At 26.0% G+C, this 18,123-nt stretch overlaps 3 protein-coding genes across 6 annotated transcripts; 2 read left to right on the top strand and 1 right to left on the bottom strand.

The window, feature by feature from the left end:
- Positions 1 to 140: 140 nt before the first annotated feature.
- Positions 141 to 4,492, top strand: LOC126915905 (partitioning defective protein 6). Of its 3 annotated transcripts, none has more exons than XM_050721042.1 (6): positions 141 to 280; positions 1,248 to 1,484; positions 1,634 to 1,862; positions 1,989 to 2,116; positions 2,200 to 2,478; positions 2,583 to 4,492. In XM_050721042.1, the coding sequence occupies exons 2-6, from the start codon at positions 1,425 to 1,427 to the stop codon at positions 2,892 to 2,894; spliced, it is 1,008 nt and encodes a 335-aa protein (XP_050576999.1). In that variant the 5' UTR covers positions 141 to 280; positions 1,248 to 1,424; the 3' UTR covers positions 2,895 to 4,492. The 3 variants fall into 3 exon arrangements, with proteins under 3 accessions (XP_050576999.1, XP_050577002.1, XP_050577001.1); XM_050721045.1 differs by having other exon boundaries at positions 163 to 280; positions 1,273 to 1,484; XM_050721044.1 differs by lacking the exon at positions 141 to 280 and adding an exon at positions 464 to 480.
- A 796-nt stretch (positions 4,493 to 5,288) lies between these two features.
- LOC126915904 (solute carrier family 35 member G1) lies at positions 5,289 to 9,446 on the bottom strand. 2 transcript variants are annotated; one of them, XM_050721041.1, is made up of 3 exons: positions 9,255 to 9,446; positions 6,594 to 8,823; positions 5,289 to 6,317 (listed from the first exon to the last, which is right to left on the bottom strand). In XM_050721041.1, the coding sequence occupies exon 2, from the start codon at positions 8,819 to 8,821 to the stop codon at positions 7,775 to 7,777; it is 1,047 nt and encodes a 348-aa protein (XP_050576998.1). In that variant the 5' UTR covers positions 8,822 to 8,823; positions 9,255 to 9,446; the 3' UTR covers positions 5,289 to 6,317; positions 6,594 to 7,774. The 2 variants fall into 2 exon arrangements, with proteins under 2 accessions (XP_050576998.1, XP_050576997.1); XM_050721040.1 differs by having other exon boundaries at positions 9,175 to 9,444.
- Positions 9,447 to 11,215: 1,769 nt separating this feature from the next.
- Positions 11,216 to 17,267, top strand: LOC126915907 (terminal nucleotidyltransferase 4B-like). Its single transcript, XM_050721049.1, has 8 exons — positions 11,216 to 11,759; positions 12,982 to 13,152; positions 13,473 to 13,830; positions 14,047 to 14,193; positions 14,390 to 14,583; positions 14,664 to 14,817; positions 14,911 to 15,046; positions 15,180 to 17,267. Exons 1-8 carry the CDS (start codon positions 11,401 to 11,403, stop codon positions 15,377 to 15,379), a joined length of 1,719 nt encoding a protein of 572 aa, XP_050577006.1. The 5' UTR covers positions 11,216 to 11,400; the 3' UTR covers positions 15,380 to 17,267.
- Positions 17,268 to 18,123: the final 856 nt, after the last annotated feature.

The following is an 18,123-nucleotide window of genomic DNA, read 5'->3' as shown; positions in this document are numbered from 1 at the left end:
TATAAGATTTTTTAATTCGGTGGATTTACGAATTGAGTATTAAATTGCAGTGATCTAATAACAGTCATATGTTGTACATAGACATATCATGATTCTGATATATATGTAGTATATTCAGCATACAGGCGACTCGGATTCAGGTACAATTCGTGGTAAATACGTAGAGTTAAACAATATGGCAACGCCGTACTTGGGAACATCAGGGATCCGATTCTGGATATCTCGGTTTTGTAGTGAAATTTGTTATACCGTGATTAACTTATTATAAAAAATTATTTAAGTATGTACAATCATTTTTTAATAATTTTATATAAATATATTTATAGTGAAATAGAAGTAATATATAAAAATCATATTTTTTGTGGATATCTGTTTTGGTTTATGGAAAAGTTTGATATGTGATGCTTGTATTTGAAATATTTACATCTACATTGTGTAAAGCAAGTTTAAATTGCTTCTGTACAAAATGTTTAAAAATAAGTAAGGAAACATATAAATTCGTAAAATTACATATAAAAGAAATAAGATTAGTTACATATATAGTAATATTAACAAGGAGGAATTTCAAATCCGCACTCCCCGATTTTAATATTTTTATAGAAGATAGTTTCGAAAAGAATATTGAGGAGACCTGAAAATTGAGGGTAGAAGTTATATTTTTTTTTAAATATCTTGGGGGATAGAGGATATACATAGAAAGAATTTTTTCTTTAAATCAATTATATAAAGAGCTAGAAAAGAGAGTTATTTGTTTAAACGTTGGCAATTTCTTTTTGCCAAATATTAATTTATCTTTACATAAAATCATGTGCACAATGAACAGATAAATTAAAATAGAGGGCATTTCAGAAAATTTCTGCTTTTTCATTAAATTTACTATCTCGATTTATTTTCTGAAATGTAATTATGTTTAATAAAAATGATTACGTGGTCGATAAGACGTTAATATGCTAGTAAGATTTTCTTTTATCTTTGAATCGCCTTGGAGAAGTTTTCCCAACATGTATTTTTTTTCATATTAAATAACTTTTCTTTGAAAGTACATAACTGAATTTTAAATATGTTTTGTCAACATTGTATTCACTGTATTATTATTTTAACAGTATTATCACTATTTTCATTTTTGCTATCTGTATGACGAATAGTATTGTTTCATTCATTTCATTAATATTATCACTTACTATAATACAAATAAACGTTTCATAAAATCGCGGGAAATCATACTGATTAGGTTATGTTTACTTTAGGACAGAACTCATTCACTGTTGCCAGATTTATGATTAGCACGGATTGTACCTGGAGTCGGTTGTAGCCAAGTTGCGTTCTACCAGGTTCTACCAAACAGGTGCTTTTGACGTCACGTCATCGCATTCGTGAGTTGTGGATTTGCTTCGAACATTCTAATTTATTTGAAATTAATTATCATGTCAAAGAGCAAACTTCATCATCAAGTTGACAGCAGTGTCGTCGCAGTGAAAAGTAAAGTAAGTAACCTCTTAATTTACAGTCCCATCTTTTAAACTATACTATTATTAAACAGAAAAAAAGTATCATGCAGTAACATTCAAGTGTCCTTTCTTTTTTGTTATGCTATTGAACACTTTTCTACACAGAAAATAAAAATTTTTTTTAGTTTGATGCAGATATCATAAGATTTTCAGTCAACCGTAATGAAGCAATTAATTATGAAGATTTTAAAAAGTTATTGGCTGAGCGACATGATATTGGTCCTGACTTAACTTTCCTCATATGGTACACAGATCCTACTGATGGTGATCTATTACCCATTAACAATGACAACAATTTGGCAAGGGCATTATTGGCTGCAAAACCTCTACTTAGAATTTTTATTCAAAGAAAGGGTCAAGTAATTTTTATGACAAATAATTATCAAAGATAAATTCAATATAAGATTCAAATGCAATAATATTTATTCCAAAGTATATAGTAAATAGATTGATAGAACAAAAAACTATTTTATATAATAGGAGATGGATTAGAAGACATAAATGGATATGGGACAATAAAACCAAAAAATTTAATATCAAGTATTCTTGGTGGCACACCTGGAAAACCAAAGTCATTAGCTATATCTAATCCTCACGATTTTAGACAAGTATGTCTTAGTTATATGAATACAAATTATTTCGTGTATCATTCAAGATATATGTTAAGTACAAATTTTATGAACAATAACAGGTATCAGCAATAATTGATGTAGACATATTACCAGAAACTTGTCGTCGTGTACGATTATTGAAACACGGTTCTGACAAACCATTAGGATTTTATATTAAAGATGGAGAAAGTTTTCGAATATTGCCACCATCTGCAGGTGGTGGAATTGAAAAAGTACCAGGTGTATTTATTAGTAGATTAGTACCAGGTGGCTTGGCTGAAAGTACAGGTCTTTTAGCAGTAAATGATGAAGTGCTTGAAGTGAATGGTATAGAAGTTGCTGGAAAAACTTTAGATCAAGTATGTAAAATTGTTATATATTATTTATATATTTTTATTTCCATGTAATTCTTATACCTTCTTTCTTACTTCTATTTTCTTATATTTTTTCATATTTTAAACAGGTCACAGATATGATGATTGCCAATTCTTCAAATCTCATAATCACAGTAAAGCCAGCAAATCAGCGAGCAGCATTAGCTGCACCAAGACGTGGATCATTTTCACGTAATAGTCAATTGTCTTCTGGAAGTCATCAGTCAACACAAAGTGCTGCAACTGGTAGTGACGAAGATGCAGATGAAATTGTAGACTTAACTGGTGTAACATTACAGGATGATGCAACAACTTCAACTTCACAACATCATCATTATCACCATCATCACCATCATCATCAAAATCACTATAATCACGATCAAGGTGTTTTACATTTATAAATAAATGCACTACATAATTCTATTTATATTATGCCATGCTCAATTGAATATTGGTTCAAATATTCGTTCATCCAAAAAAGTATTTAGAAATAAGCATAAAATATAACATGACAATAAGAAAATGATGTGCTAAAGTAAATGAAGCATTATGAAATCGTGGTAGCTACTGTTTACATAATTTAATGATAATTTAGTTGAATTAGGCACCAAAATGAATATTAGATTCACATGAAATGAACATTTTCATAGAAGATTGTGCCTTTTAATATGATACATACATTTTCCATTAAAATCATTCTGTAATATTATCACTTATTCTTACTAGATCAATATTGTTTCGAAAATTCAGTCTATAACTAAAATCATTAAAATTAAAAATATTTTTCATATATAAAAGAAAGTATTAATATAAAAGTGAAACATAAGCAAAGAACATATCTCTCCTTTTATGGATCAAAATTAAATTGTTTAATTTTGTACTTATTTAATAATATGCATTTCTTACTTTAATACTTTTTGTAACTATATATAAATATTATATACAGAAGGTATTAAAGTGACAAATTGATCCATGTAAAACAAAAAATTTTTCGCATAATACTTTTAGTTGCAATAGAAACAAAAAATATTATATAAGAAAATTTTCTTTTAGTATTTACATTACTTGAATACAATGTGTATACATATATTTTTTATCAATCTGTTGAAAAGACATGTATGGAGTATATTAGTATTGATATATAAGAGCATTATTGGAAAACAGCAATATTTTTGAAGTATTAAAATAATATTTATAGTTCTTAATATAGGAAACGCATGAAGTGTACTTAAGTTTTACTTTTAATTTACTTAAATTTCTACTTAATGGCATAAACCGTGAATAGAGATTTAAAATTGTAATGTATAAAATTATTTTTTCAGAATTATATTTTATCATTCAATTGAATAATTAGCAAAGAAATCTGTTGTTAATTAACACTTTGTTCGTCATTTCATAAAATATCGATTTTTCAATTGATTTTAATCATTTTAATATGTATATAATGCAAATAATTAGATTTAATAACTTAATTTATCATTCTAAGTAGAAGCCTTTATTCAATGATAAAAGAAAATGTATATATGAATAACATAAGAGGACGAAATGCTAATATAAGCATCTTATTTTAAATTGGATATACGGACTCAAAAAGAGCTGAGTGGCCTTATACTTAGATCATTCCAATGTTTTTTATAAAAATGCAAAACTGGGATTATTCCTACTCTGATGCATTCAGAAACATATTTACTCGTACATGTATTCTGTTCATTTTACTGTAAGTTTAGAGTGTTGAAGTTTTTGAATTTTAATTCCAGTTTTATAAATGTTATTTGTTATCTAATTGAACACTAGATATTAAAATATACTTTACAAATTTTAGATGTAAGAACATATAAGATTATGAAACATATTTATATACATGTAAAATATTTTCTTTATATATTTGTGCCTTCATTGTTTTATCCATGAATATAAAAATTGGATTGTGATGAATTGTATCACATTCCATTTACATAGAACTTTTGTAGTGCAAGAAATATATACAGTGTTTCACTAATTATGTTGTATGATTCTAAATTGAGTATTGTAGCATTAATCTACATACTAGTTTACTTATACTTTGTCAATTAGATTGGCAAAAATACATGCATGCATGGATAAAAGCAGAAAGATCTTACCGTAATACAATTGTAAATTAACTCGTAGAAATAAATTAATCATTAAAATATTTTCATTTCCAAATTAGAGAAACTATTTTTATAATAATATCATTTTTAATTTTGTTAATTCGGTTTCATATTAATTGCTAACAATGCAAGTAGAAAAAAAAATTATATATACAGTATATCTTGTAGTAAATTTTGTTCATAAAAACAAATACTTTTTGTAGAAGAACACGGATATGTACTCGAAGTATAATTTGGATAATCGTGTAAAAAACAGTATAGGGAATGTATATATAAACATTCATGTATATGCTATATATACGTTATGTACATACAGGGTGAATTAGTAAGAATGACTATCTGGAATATCTCATTACCTACTGACTTCATCAAAGAATGTTCGAAATAAAATTTATTCGAGGGGTTTGATCAGGTGAATATAAGTAGTTTGATTTTTTAATACCTTGTATTTTTGTAAATATTAAGATGATATTGAGAATATTTTTTATAACATTAGTTGACCCAGCTTGATGTTCTCTACAAAAGGGTATTAATCTATTTATATAAAAAACCAATCCTTTAGCAGATACTTTAACTGTAATTTGTCAAATTTAATATATAAAAGACAAGGAAAGACGTATTTTAAAGTCAAATATAACACAAAATAATGACATTTACTCATGAGCGTATAATATCAATCACTTTAATTTTCAAATTGATTTTATTTACATGTTAATGTCAGATATAGAATAAACCGGGCCTGTCCAAGCGGTCCTGATTAAATTTCTACATCATAATGTGAATATACGCGAAAATTATATTCTGACGATTCCGAATATTGCTCAGTAGCAATAGTAAAAGCATTCCTTCCAGTGAAGGACTGCTATTATTCGTGAACAAGATATCTTCAAGACAGCGTTGATTACATTCTAATTTTCTTAGCATTCAGTGACAAAATTTTCGTCAAGCGGCATAATCCATCCTACGAGGTCCTTACACACGGTGAACCTTGTAAGGACATAATCCTTTTCCGTGTATTATTCTTCTTACTGCTTCGCGTGAAATCCCTACTCGACGAAGTATTCTTCGTAAATACATCAATGAATACATACGGACACAAACGATATCTTGTTCTTTCTTACGCTAATAGACACAGCATGAGATCGTCGAATGAGGAATTAGTTAATTAGTGTAACAATTGTGGATCGTTGATCTCTTTAGAAATCACGACGATTCGGAATTTCTCTTCAGCGCTACGATTTTCCATTAGTTTTTGTTGATTGTTCATATATATCACGGATCAAAGAATAATTCTTACTGACCTTATCAATACCACGCTTTTTAAACTTTATTGCTTATTATTATATCCATTATATTCCATTCTATCATATTATATTGTTATTAGGAAATACGACGAATATTAAATTCATTATCTCTTCTGACATGTCAGTATTTACATATTTATCACATTACTATTTTCTATTATGGTATATATTATTACATTCATACATTTCTTCTTTTAAATATTTAAACTTATCTAATATTCTATGATATACTACGAATAGCGTCGATGTAGAACACGGTCGTGATCCTGATGTAGGTAAAATCAGATAGACCAACGCTTAATATATGAATATTGAATAATAGACGTCAGATGTATTTAATTGACACACACCTTGAAATTACCCAATATTATACGTATACGTATATTGACATCTACAAGAAATTAATGTTAGCTTATGTATTATAATAAGCACGATATCTGTATGACAATTATTAATTTAAAAAATCTTACACTAATATAAGTTTCGCGTCATATACAATTTTTAATATATACTACTATTCTTCTATACTCGATATTTCTTCATATATAAAATATTATAATTTTGTTCAGCTATATCGTGTATAGTAGCAAAAACATATTCTAATTTGCAATGTATATATTATAACTAATATATTACACTGAATAAGCTCAGTATTAACTCAATTTACCTTAAATATCATAAATAACCTCACACGTAAAACAGAATATTTTAATTGTATCACTTTTTTTAAGAACAAATTAATCTCTTTTATGATTTATATGCTCTGCTATATATAAAAACTGAAATTATATATTTTCAAAAATATTTCTAGTAGTAAAATAAATTAATGTAAACATTCTAATACAAACTTTATTGTATCATAATTTGTATCATACACAACAATATTTTAGAAGTACAAGTTTACATAACTTTGTATTTATGTACTATAAATTAGAATTTAAATATTTCACTATTTATTCGTTGTTGAATAAACGTTTCTTACAAAATTTTTTTGAAATAGTATTAAAATAATATACTCTAATCCATGATCAGAAACAATGTACATGAAATAATAAAATACCTATTTCTAGATATTACTATTTAAATATGTATGTGTTTAAACTTTCTTATATTTTACATGCACATAAAATAGCGCAATGTAAAAATATAAATTACATTGTAAAGTCATAAACAATGTAATTTATAATTTTGTAGAGATTGAAATTTTTGTATTAAATAACATTCATTATTTTATTAATCCATATTGGTATAGAAAATGTTAAATAACATATATTTTGTTTTAATAAACTTATATTTCTTAACATTTGTGCATTATCTAATTTTAATTCAACTATTATATTTATATTTGCATAAAAATTGATTATTTTAAAAGTATAGTATGGTATAAGAGAGTGCTTTGTTATGTTGTGCATACTGTAGAATACAAACATCATTATAAGTATATCACATGAAATGAAGACTTACATATAACAAATGTACATTAAAATATGTCTGAAGAGTTCCTTTCATAATACTGAATTTTAGACTAGAATTTGTAATGACAATCATTAGTTTATTAGGAAAATATAACATTTTGTAACAAAACAGTATTAATAATACAGTACGATCTCACTGTGAAACATAGCAATATAGCTATAATATAGGATATCCTTTTAAATTTAAAGCAATTTAATTTCGTAAAATTTAAAAAAATTTATATACATATTATATATGTATTAATTAAAAATTCATTCATGCAAGCCAAAATTACTTCTACTCATAAACAATCTCTTTCTATTAAAATTAATATTACGAAAACAAAAAATGCAATAAGAAGAAATCATATTTCTCTCATTTATAGTTCATAATTCACATCACCAAAATACCTAAGGATTTTTTAACATTAGATGTTTCTGGTAATGAAAGCGCCCATTTTCTTAGTCCTGTTAATAAAACTGAACTTGTAACTACAATTGCTCCTCCTACTGAATAAGGATTTGGTATTTCATTGAAAAATAAAACTTGCCAGAAAAAGGCAAAAACTATGTCTGCTGATCTTGCTATTGCAACTGGTCCTGCTTGTTCCATTTGTAAAGCTAATGTTAACAGTATTTGACCTCCAAAACTGAAGAGAGCAAGTGCAACAACTAAAAGTCTGTCAGTCCCACACCGAGGTAAGCACAATGCACCTATAGCCCAAGATATAACTATTGTCTGAATCAAGGCAAATGATCCAAAATTTGTCATAATTACTGAGAAATGGAGGCCTTTTAAAGCTCGTAGCAAAACATATGCATTTGCACCAAAGAGAGTTGCTGAAAAAGCTGCTACAGCTCCCCATAAATCTGCATGTTGTGTTTTTATATGGCCATCTGAAAGTGACTCGATAGTATGTCCAAAAATTAGTGGTGGACGTGTTATTAAGATTACACCAATCAGTGTTAAACAAACTGTTATAACATTAAATAATCCACAAGGCTCTTTTAGGAATATTCTGGCAAATATGGCTACAAATACAGGAACAGAAAATACTACAACAGATGCATCAGCTAGTGGCATATGCCGAAATGCATAGAAACTTAACATGAGGCCAGTGGTCCCCACAAAACTTCTTAATATTAGCATTAATCTACGTCCCTTTGGAAATGGATGTTCACCCTTATATATTACAATTGGTATTGCTGGTAATAATACACCCACGAACCGAAATGCTGCCAATTCCATTGGATTTACTTCCACTAAGCCCTTCACAATGACACTGCATAATGAAAAAAATAATGATGATAATGTTGCCAATATTAAACCAAGATAAGGGCATGATTTGCACATTAGAATTGAAAATCGTTTTTGTTGTGTTGTTGTGTTATTTTCAATATCACCATCAAGTAAATGATGCAGTTCAACATGTTCTGACATGTCTGAAAGAAAAAATAAAACTTAAGTACTTTTTAAAGACATAAATATTAGACAAAGATTTCATAATTTAAATAAAATAGGTACATGACTATATAGATGAAACAATTACAAAACATTATATTACTAAGGTGCAGTTTGTCATTAAACATTGAAATATATAATATCTAATAAACATTTTAATTAATAACTAAATAAAAATTAAAACGAATGGTAGATGTTCTTTGATAACAGATTTAAAAATGTGAGTTTGGACATTGAGGAATAATTCATTTTTTAAATATTATTTGTATTACAAATGTCATTTTAATAACCTATTATAAATTGATGTTACGTTATCAAATGTTATAACTCACCTGCAATAGATACAATAAATGATTAATCACAGCATATAGTTATATTAGTAAAATTATGTAATAAATAATTAGAGTAATACATTTATAAATTATTTGGAAGACTAAATTATTTTAAAAACTTTAATAATACATCTTTTTTCATTGCCACTGACAATGTTCCTCACATTTTTCTTTTATTTCTATTTTAATTAAAATATCACGTTGTTACTCGCATGAAGTAAGCAACTCATCACACATTCAGAACGCAAGAAAGGCGTTTAATTTAGATCACGATCATGACCGTGATTTAGAATTCAAATTATACATTGCATTTGAAATATCGGTTTTTAATTGTTTTAGTTTTAAAAAACATATTTTTATATAGTTACTATTAATTTTCAACGCGTAACACAGTTCACTAATAAAATTACTAAATTATGAATAAACAATGGACAATAATTAAGAAATATTAGTATTTTTATAAATTTTATTTTTATTCCCACTTTCATTTTTACTATATTCAAATGTTATGATTTGTCAATATATTCAAATTACAAATTTAAATGTGTCAATATCAAAGGGTTTATCAAAGTAAAAGTACATTCGCGATAATAATAAAGTGAAAACTTTTATATTAAATATCGTTTTAGATATTATAATACATGAAATTATATAAGCATAAAAACATACCTTAAGAATATAATAATGTAAAAAATCTGTTCATAATAACGGGTGGATATTGTTAACTTGTGAAGTTTTTTAAGCTAAATAAAAGAAAAAAGTTATACCGAGTTAAGAAGAGAAACGTCGAATAATATCAATAAATTTAATAAAAATGATTCAATAAAGGTAAAGAAATCTAAATTAAAATACAAATTACTTCCGTTCAAATGTCGCGGCGAACTAAAGATGGGTGGAGTCGGTCTCGTACAGGATTCGCGTTTAATTAATTTTTTACCTGCATTTACTCTCATTAGATATCTGGTAGGGATGTAGCAGGATACAGCTTCTACGTTATTATTTTTGATATTTTATTATACATTCTCATTTTTTATATCACTCCCTTTTCATTTTTTGTATTAAAATTGTTTTTATTTTAAATTGATATATTTATATCTTTTTCACATGTTTTCTTATACTAAATACTTGTTTTATTATTAATTTTTATTATTAAATAATTTTCGTTCTAAATAAAAATGTAATAATTTAATATCATATTATAAATGTAAAAAATATATCTACAAAAATATTGTTATATACAATATATAATATAATGCTTAAATTATTTAGATTTTGAGGTTTCAATGGCAGATATATAGTGCTTTTTAATTCAATTACAACTAAAATATTTAATTTTGTGAAAATAGATATCTGTTGGGAATATATTTATTTTAATTAAGCTACTGAACATACAATACATGCAAAACATACATATACACAACATATGCTGGATCATATTTTGGACTAATTTTAATATGTTCTTCATAATATATATATGAAATTCACACAGATTGCAGAATATGTAATTAAATTAGTTTATTAAAAGATTTCTAATTCTATGGTTACTAACTATGTATTATCTTCCTTGATATTATACATGTGGGATATGATATCCTTCCTTATAATTTAAAATGTTGGAATAATTTAGCATTTTCAAATACAATTTAGAAATATTTCAAATTTTTTTAAATTTTAGAATCTAGTAATTTCTATCTATAAATACATTTTCAAAATTTGGAACAAGTAAAAATCCAAAAGTCGTTTTAGTATTAATTACTGTTATCAATTCTATAGACTTTTAAATATTTCCAATATGTAAATTAATATGTTATACGGCTAATTGACATAAAATAACATTTGTTCTTTTCTTTCTGTGAAACATTATTTGTTCTTTTCTTCGCGTACCAATGTTTGAAATTGTTTGAATAACATATACAATTATATTGTACAATTGTACGATAAATAATTTTTAACCATATTTCCAGAAATATATTTTCAGATGTGTAGGTGATAATGCCATCTGCAGGAACAAATTGCTTGAGTTGTCTTTATTATTCTATGTTCGCACAATGGTGTACGAAGTTCCTTCTAAAATACTGTTGTTCATTGGTCGTATGTATGAATTTCACAGTGTTCGCAGGTTACAATAAATCAGACAATTTTTCAATTAAAGTTGAATTAAGATTGGAATTGTAGTGTAGTGTGCAAGGACCATTAATCGTAAGATACAGAATCGAGAACTATTTAATGGATCCGACTATCGGTTGGTATCAACCGGAGCAGTTCGGCCCTGCTAAGGATTTGTGGTTACACATTTGGGAAGCTGAGAAAGGCCTGGATATTTTAACGTTGAAAAACGACTCGTCTTCGAATGTAATGGGAATGAAGCTTCAACAAGACTTCATGTCCTTGGATTCTCTTAATTCTCGTACAGGGGACCGCATGCAACATAATACTTGCAGCAACTATTATAATCCATCTCGTAGGAAAGGTGATAATCGTGCTAGTACCTACGGCATGAACTACAATTACGATGCCTTAGTTGGCGAATACGGCGGTTGTCCATGGCGGGTACCTAATAAACATTATTCGAAGGGTGTTATTGGGTAAGTTTTGTTATCGAGTTTTCATCTATATATATACTGTTTGTCTTATAAAAGTTAAACTATTTGCCTTTTTATAGTTTGTCCATATGGGTATGATTAAGGTTATGTACATTCACGCTCGTTTACAAATAGGGTATAGCAAGGTCCCTTTATAATTAGATATGCTACAAATGCAAAGTAGTTTTGTTTTAATAATGAATACAACTTATTTAATTGAATAACATTTTTCAATTATTTCATGTTTTTAAAAATGCAAAATTTTACCAACGCATTTTTAGTTTTTACTAAATCTATAATGATTTTGTAAACACACGTGGATGTTTATATAATACGATTATTTATGTTTGTAGTCACAACAATCAAATTTTTTCCAAATTAGAAAATATTAGAGATAAATTTAGATAAGTAATAAAGTAGTATTGAAAATTTTATCTATTGAATTTTTTAATTTCTCTAATGTACAGTAAAACATGTTTGTCTATGAAAAGGAGTATTCTATTTTTTGTAATATTTTCTTTTATAAATAAACAACGCCTATTATTTATTCAGCAAATAACATATAAACTATTATTTTATTTTATTTAAGTATTAAATGTAATTTTTTAAATATTTATCTTCTAATTTTTTGTATTATTATATCTTACTTCATTTTATATTCTGTTATTCATACATCTCTGTACAAAATTTAAAATTTTATTAAGAATATTTTTAAAATATAGAAAGATATGTAAAAAACTTATTTATTTAATACTTTGTATTAAATACTATACTGTATGAAATACTAAGTATTAAAAATTTTTCATTTAAATTCAAAATATATTTGTATAATTATTAAATATAAGAATATATAAATGTATTATTTATTTGTTCTAAGATATGAAAAAATAAGTTTATTATTTGTTACATATTTTGGTGATTCTTGAATTAAAAAATTTGTATTATATATTAAACATATTTTTTCATATTCTACGCTATATAAAATATGCACTTGTAAATGAAAATTTATATAATTAACATAAAAACTGTAATAAAAGTACGTATATTTCTTTATATTTCTTAAATTTTAATACTACATAAAAAATAAATAATTACTATAATATTCCTTTTTATCTGTTAAAATTAATCTCTTACAATAAAAAATTATCAAAATACATATTGCAACATTTTTAAATGTTAATATAAATAAAAAATTATCATTAAGAAATTATATTTTTATATCTAGATTACATGAAGAAATTGAAGATTTTTTTGCTTATATGTGTCCCTCTAATGAAGAACATAGTTTACGAATGCGTGTTGTCAAAAGGATAGAACAAGTAATATATGATCTCTGGCAAGATTCTAAGGTTGAAGTATTTGGCAGCTTTCGCACTGGTTTATATTTACCTACAAGGTACGTATCATTGTACATATTTAAAATGGAATGTATTTAGTAATGTATTCACATGTAAAATATATAGGTATCTTTTAAATAAATTAGTATTTTATATATATATACATTAGTGTTTTATATACATATATATAAATGTATATATATAAATCCATAATTATGTCAAATAATACTAAATAACATAAACTTATCTTTAATAAGTCATGTACATCGATTAATACTTTGTATATATTATTGATGACATTATGTGTAATACAAATATATACATTATTAATTATCATACTGAAGTTCTTTAAATGAATAAGATTTATACTTATTTTTAGTGATATAGATTTAGTAGTAATAGGAATGTGGACAAATCTTCCATTACGTACTTTGGAACGTGCTTTATTGGATCAAAATATAGCTGAACCATCTTCTATTAAAGTTTTGGATAAAGCTAGTGTCCCAATTGTAAAGTTGACTGATAAAGAAACTGAGATTAAAGTAGATATCAGTTTTAATATGAATAATGGTGTTAAATCTGCAGAATTGATAAATTCTTTTAAAAAGAGGTTTCCAGTACTGGAAAAATTAGTAATGGTATTAAAACAATTCTTGTTACAAAGAGACCTGAATGAAGTGTTTACTGGTGGAATTTCCTCGTATAGTTTAATACTTATGACTATCAGTTTTTTACAGGTAAAATGTTAATATTTTTGTTTCAAGTAATGTAGAAATAAGAATTAATTGCCGCACAAATTTTTTAATCATATACAAAATAAATAATGTAATAATACTAAAAAGTTATGCTTTATAAGACTCATATATTAGTATTTTGGGTTATAAAAATGAATTTATGTTTTTTGAAATAGACAATTAATCTTTTCCTACCATGTGGATGAAATTTTATTTCAGTTACATCCCAGACAAAATGCTTATTGCTCAAGTGCTAATCTTGGGGTGCTGTTGATAGAATTTTTGGAATTATATGGTAGGAAATTTAATTATGTTAAAACAGGAATTCGTGTAAAAGATGGTGGTACTTACATATCGAAAGAAGAGGTAAAGTATATCTATATGATAGTTCCTTATATAAAAATTGTACATCTGATAAAATGGTATATAAAACAAGTATTATATTTATTTTTAAAGAATGATATCTTTTATATGAAGTATTGAATGTTTTTATTTATTATATACATGCATGTATTTGTTCAGTCACATTACAAGTGAATCTCATATCTCATATTAATTTTAGGTTCAAAGAGATATGATAGATGGTCATCGACCTTCTTTATTATGCATAGAAGATCCACTTACACCGGGGAATGATATTGGTCGTAGTAGTTATGGTGCTCTGTATGTAAAAGACGCATTTGATTGGGCTTATTATGTCCTCTCACAAGCAGTTAGTCCTTTAAATATTTTAGTTAATGATGCAAATAAAATAAGGTAAGATTATTTACAATATATATGTCTTTTTTATATTTTATGATTCAATCAATTATTTTCTAAAAATATATTTTATGCAGTATACTAGGAAGAATAATTCGCGTGACAGATGAAGTAATAGAATATCGCAAATGGATTAAAGAAACATTCCCACTACCTTTGAGTGAGGTAGATTCATTATCAAGTTCTACTGCATCTGATGCTTCAACACTATCTGCACCAGCTAGTGATACGGTACAAAATTCTAACTTGTTAAGATAGAACAAAATAATTGTTATAAATTAATCATACTTTCAATTTCCTTTAATACATCTTCAATTTTATCAGGATTCCGAGTGTAGTCGTGGAAATTCTCCTAATGCTAGTGGAAAAGGAGAAGATAGAAATAAAGGAAGACATGTATATAATAATCAACATACTCATCATTCACAATGGAAAAAGCCATTTAAAGGAACTGCTCATGGTATGTAATCATATTAAATTCTTAAATATTTATATATTTCATAATCTACAGTTATCATAACGTTTTTGGATGTTTTTGATTATTTGTTTAAACGAACAAACTTATGTACTTCAAAAGTATGTATTTGCTACAGGTAATCACCATCATAGTTCCAGAGGAAACTATCATCATCGTGGAATAAATAATAATATAAGCGGACAAAGTAAAGCAAAACACTCTCTTCACAGTAATGGAAATAATAATAATAGCCATAGTCCAAGTTCAAGATCACAAACTGTTAAACGAAAAAAACAGTGCATTACACCTCGTGGTACTGGAGATTGTGTACGGTGATGAAACGTGTAAAATAATGTTGGACTTTGTTTCACACTTAAGTAGAGAGCTCAATATCATAATTGTGTGGTGAAAAGACATTGATTAACTTTCATCATGCAACTAAATTATCCTTTCCACTTTAGAGGGGCTCTGTGTCTAGAATTATAGAGTTGATATACTCTATATTACATTTTTCTTATATGGACAAGCAAGTGGCCCTGGTATAGTTAAGTTCTTCATTTCACCAGAACAATTTTTTATTCTGTACGAAAATTTACATACCAAAGACGTACAGAATTGTAATATAGATTGGTCTAGTTTTACTTTTATTTTGCATTACTGCACATATTACAAACAACATTAAAAAAGACGTATAATATTTTATTAATTATTGTTTACAAAGTTACAACCTTATTGCAATCTTTGAATAGCAATTGTGTCCATAATCACGTTAAACTGATTGTAATACATTTATATAATACGAACGATATATACAAAGATTATTTACAGTGCAGTTTTCTTAAAGATTTCATGAAGTTGTAAAACAAACTCTAATAATGATGATAAAGACTTAGTTTTCTATACGGAACTATATTCTTATAACAAAGGGATAACAGAAAAATTGGTGATATTGGAACTTACCTATTGTAAATATTGTAATATATATTATCGAACATAGAAAAATAAGTCTAAGAGTTACCTACTACATTTTTTTTATTTTGTACGTATCTAAAATAGTGTTTGTTATAATAATTTTATCATTTAAGATCATGGATTAGTCCATGTACATGTGAGAATTACGTATTTTTTTGCTATGATATGTAAGTCCAGTAATTGTGAAAATGTTTTGGTATATCTTTCGGATTTTAATAAAGTTATAAGTTCGTGTGCTGATGATCAACAAATTTTGAATAAAAAATATTTTTGAAAATATTAACTTATTAAAGAAAAAAATGATACACTTTAGATTTTTACACTGTGTTCTTTAAAGTCGTAATTGTGCATAATGCTTTACTTTTTATACAGAATTACTGATTTCATAACACTAGTTTGTAATTTTTAGTCTCTCCTGAACAATAATACATTATTTTTATATTATGAGAATAATAGTAAGCATATACATTATGATCGAATATTACAAATTCAATGCACGAATCAGACATTGCATTTAAACATATTTGTGTTACTCTTTAAAATCTGAGCAACGTTTCAAAAATTTTGTATGTGACAATATATGCAGAAGGCCTTTGTATTATTGAAAACTATTATTGAAATGTACTTGTGAAAATCATCTTATATCTAATTTATTATTGAAAATTACATTCCGTTCTTCAATACAACTCTTTGTTCCTTAAATTGAAAAAAGATAACTGCGTAAAAATAGCAATTTATTAATTAAGAATCTTTATCCAGATTGCATTTTGTGTTAATGCAAGTTGTAATGTGATTCAAACAGTGTCTCCCATTAAATTCGAGTGCAGAGATCAATAACTCTATTATTCACTTTCCTCCAAACTTCTACTTCTTGCGCAGTATTCTATAATATTATTTATCAAAACATTGTTCATGGATAACATTGTAAGCTGTGATTCAATTTTATAATTAGAATGTCAATTAACCATAACAACATACATATGTGTGTGTATACATGTATGTATGGTGTATGTAAACCACAATGTGACCAGCAAAAAATGTGGATTTTACATTCTTAAAACTATGTAATTATTATTACTATTGTTATTGTTATTACCGCTGATTAGTCTGCAAGGATGATTACAAATTTTTCAATTAGAATCAAATTTTCGTAAGAATTTATTATTAATAATTTGTGATTTATGTTTATCTATTTTCAAAAATTATTTAAAAATGTAAAATACGGCAAATTTAATAAACAGTAATAACAGGTTTTCTTGTATTATTATTATTATCTTTATAATTTTAAATAATGTAGTCATAGACCTATTTCTAAAATTGCATAGTACAAAATAATAACAAGCAAATTATAAGCAAACTAACACATATTTGGAATTGAGTTTGAGAGCTAAAATGATTCCTACTTTTAACACATAAAAATAAGATAGTGAGATGTAATAATAATAAGATAAAATAAAGTCTTCAAGCACAAAGAAATAAATAAATTCTTAATTTATTTCTTTTTTGCACTATACAACTCGTACTATAATTACATTATTCTTTATTATGTTTCTTATTTTTATACAAGAAAAATGTATAGAATGTTTTATTTGAAAAGTTTAAAGGTACGCGTCTACTTCAGAATAAAACTATTATGAGTTGTTCTCGAGAGTATTTCTCATTAACAAATCAGATAATCCATTTTTGAGAAATATTCTCAAGAACAATTCGCGATTGTTTTACTCTCAAGTGGACGCGTACCTTTAAATTAATATACATAAAATGTCATTAAAAAGATTTATATCTAATTATAGTATTTTTTATTACATTATTTATTTTTTTAAACTAAAATACATATTTTACAGTACATATTTTTTCATGTAATTCAATGTTAACCACTTATCTCAAGTAATTCTAACAAATTTTAACTAAAAAGATCGAAAATAATAGGAATAAAAAAATTATCCACATTATCATATTTGTATTATTAAATAAATGATAACCATATTAAACCGTAATGTGTTTATGCAATATAAAATATATACAATTGCTACTTGCTTAAGCATCCGTAGTCCGAGATATTAGGACGTTCATTTAGGTGGCTAAGAAGAATTCGAGTGAGAATGAGG

The sequence above is a fragment of the Bombus affinis genome, chromosome 4 (assembly GCF_024516045.1).
Source record: "Bombus affinis isolate iyBomAffi1 chromosome 4, iyBomAffi1.2, whole genome shotgun sequence".
In the NCBI taxonomy this organism is placed as follows: Eukaryota; Metazoa; Arthropoda; class Insecta; order Hymenoptera; family Apidae; genus Bombus; species Bombus affinis.
This window is presented reverse-complemented; position numbering and strand designations above follow the sequence as displayed.

Bases quoted from the DNA above. Each gene is read 5' to 3' on its own strand.
- LOC126915904 (XM_050721041.1), bottom strand. From the start codon at position 8,821: ATGTCAGAACATGTTGAACTGCATCATTTACTTGATGGTGATATTGAA.
- LOC126915907 (XM_050721049.1), top strand. From the start codon at position 11,401: ATGGATCCGACTATCGGTTGGTATCAACCGGAGCAGTTCGGCCCTGCT. The intron at 14,818-14,910 runs GTACAAAATTCT...CAATTTTATCAG, and splicing joins CTGCACCAGCTAGTGATACG to GATTCCGAGTGTAGTCGTGG. The intron at 15,047-15,179 runs GTATGTAATCAT...TATTTGCTACAG, and splicing joins ATTTAAAGGAACTGCTCATG to GTAATCACCATCATAGTTCC.
- LOC126915905 (XM_050721042.1), top strand. From the start codon at position 1,425: ATGTCAAAGAGCAAACTTCATCATCAAGTTGACAGCAGTGTCGTCGCA. The intron at 1,485-1,633 runs GTAAGTAACCTC...AATTTTTTTTAG, and splicing joins TCGTCGCAGTGAAAAGTAAA to TTTGATGCAGATATCATAAG. The intron at 2,117-2,199 runs GTATGTCTTAGT...GAACAATAACAG, and splicing joins ATCCTCACGATTTTAGACAA to GTATCAGCAATAATTGATGT.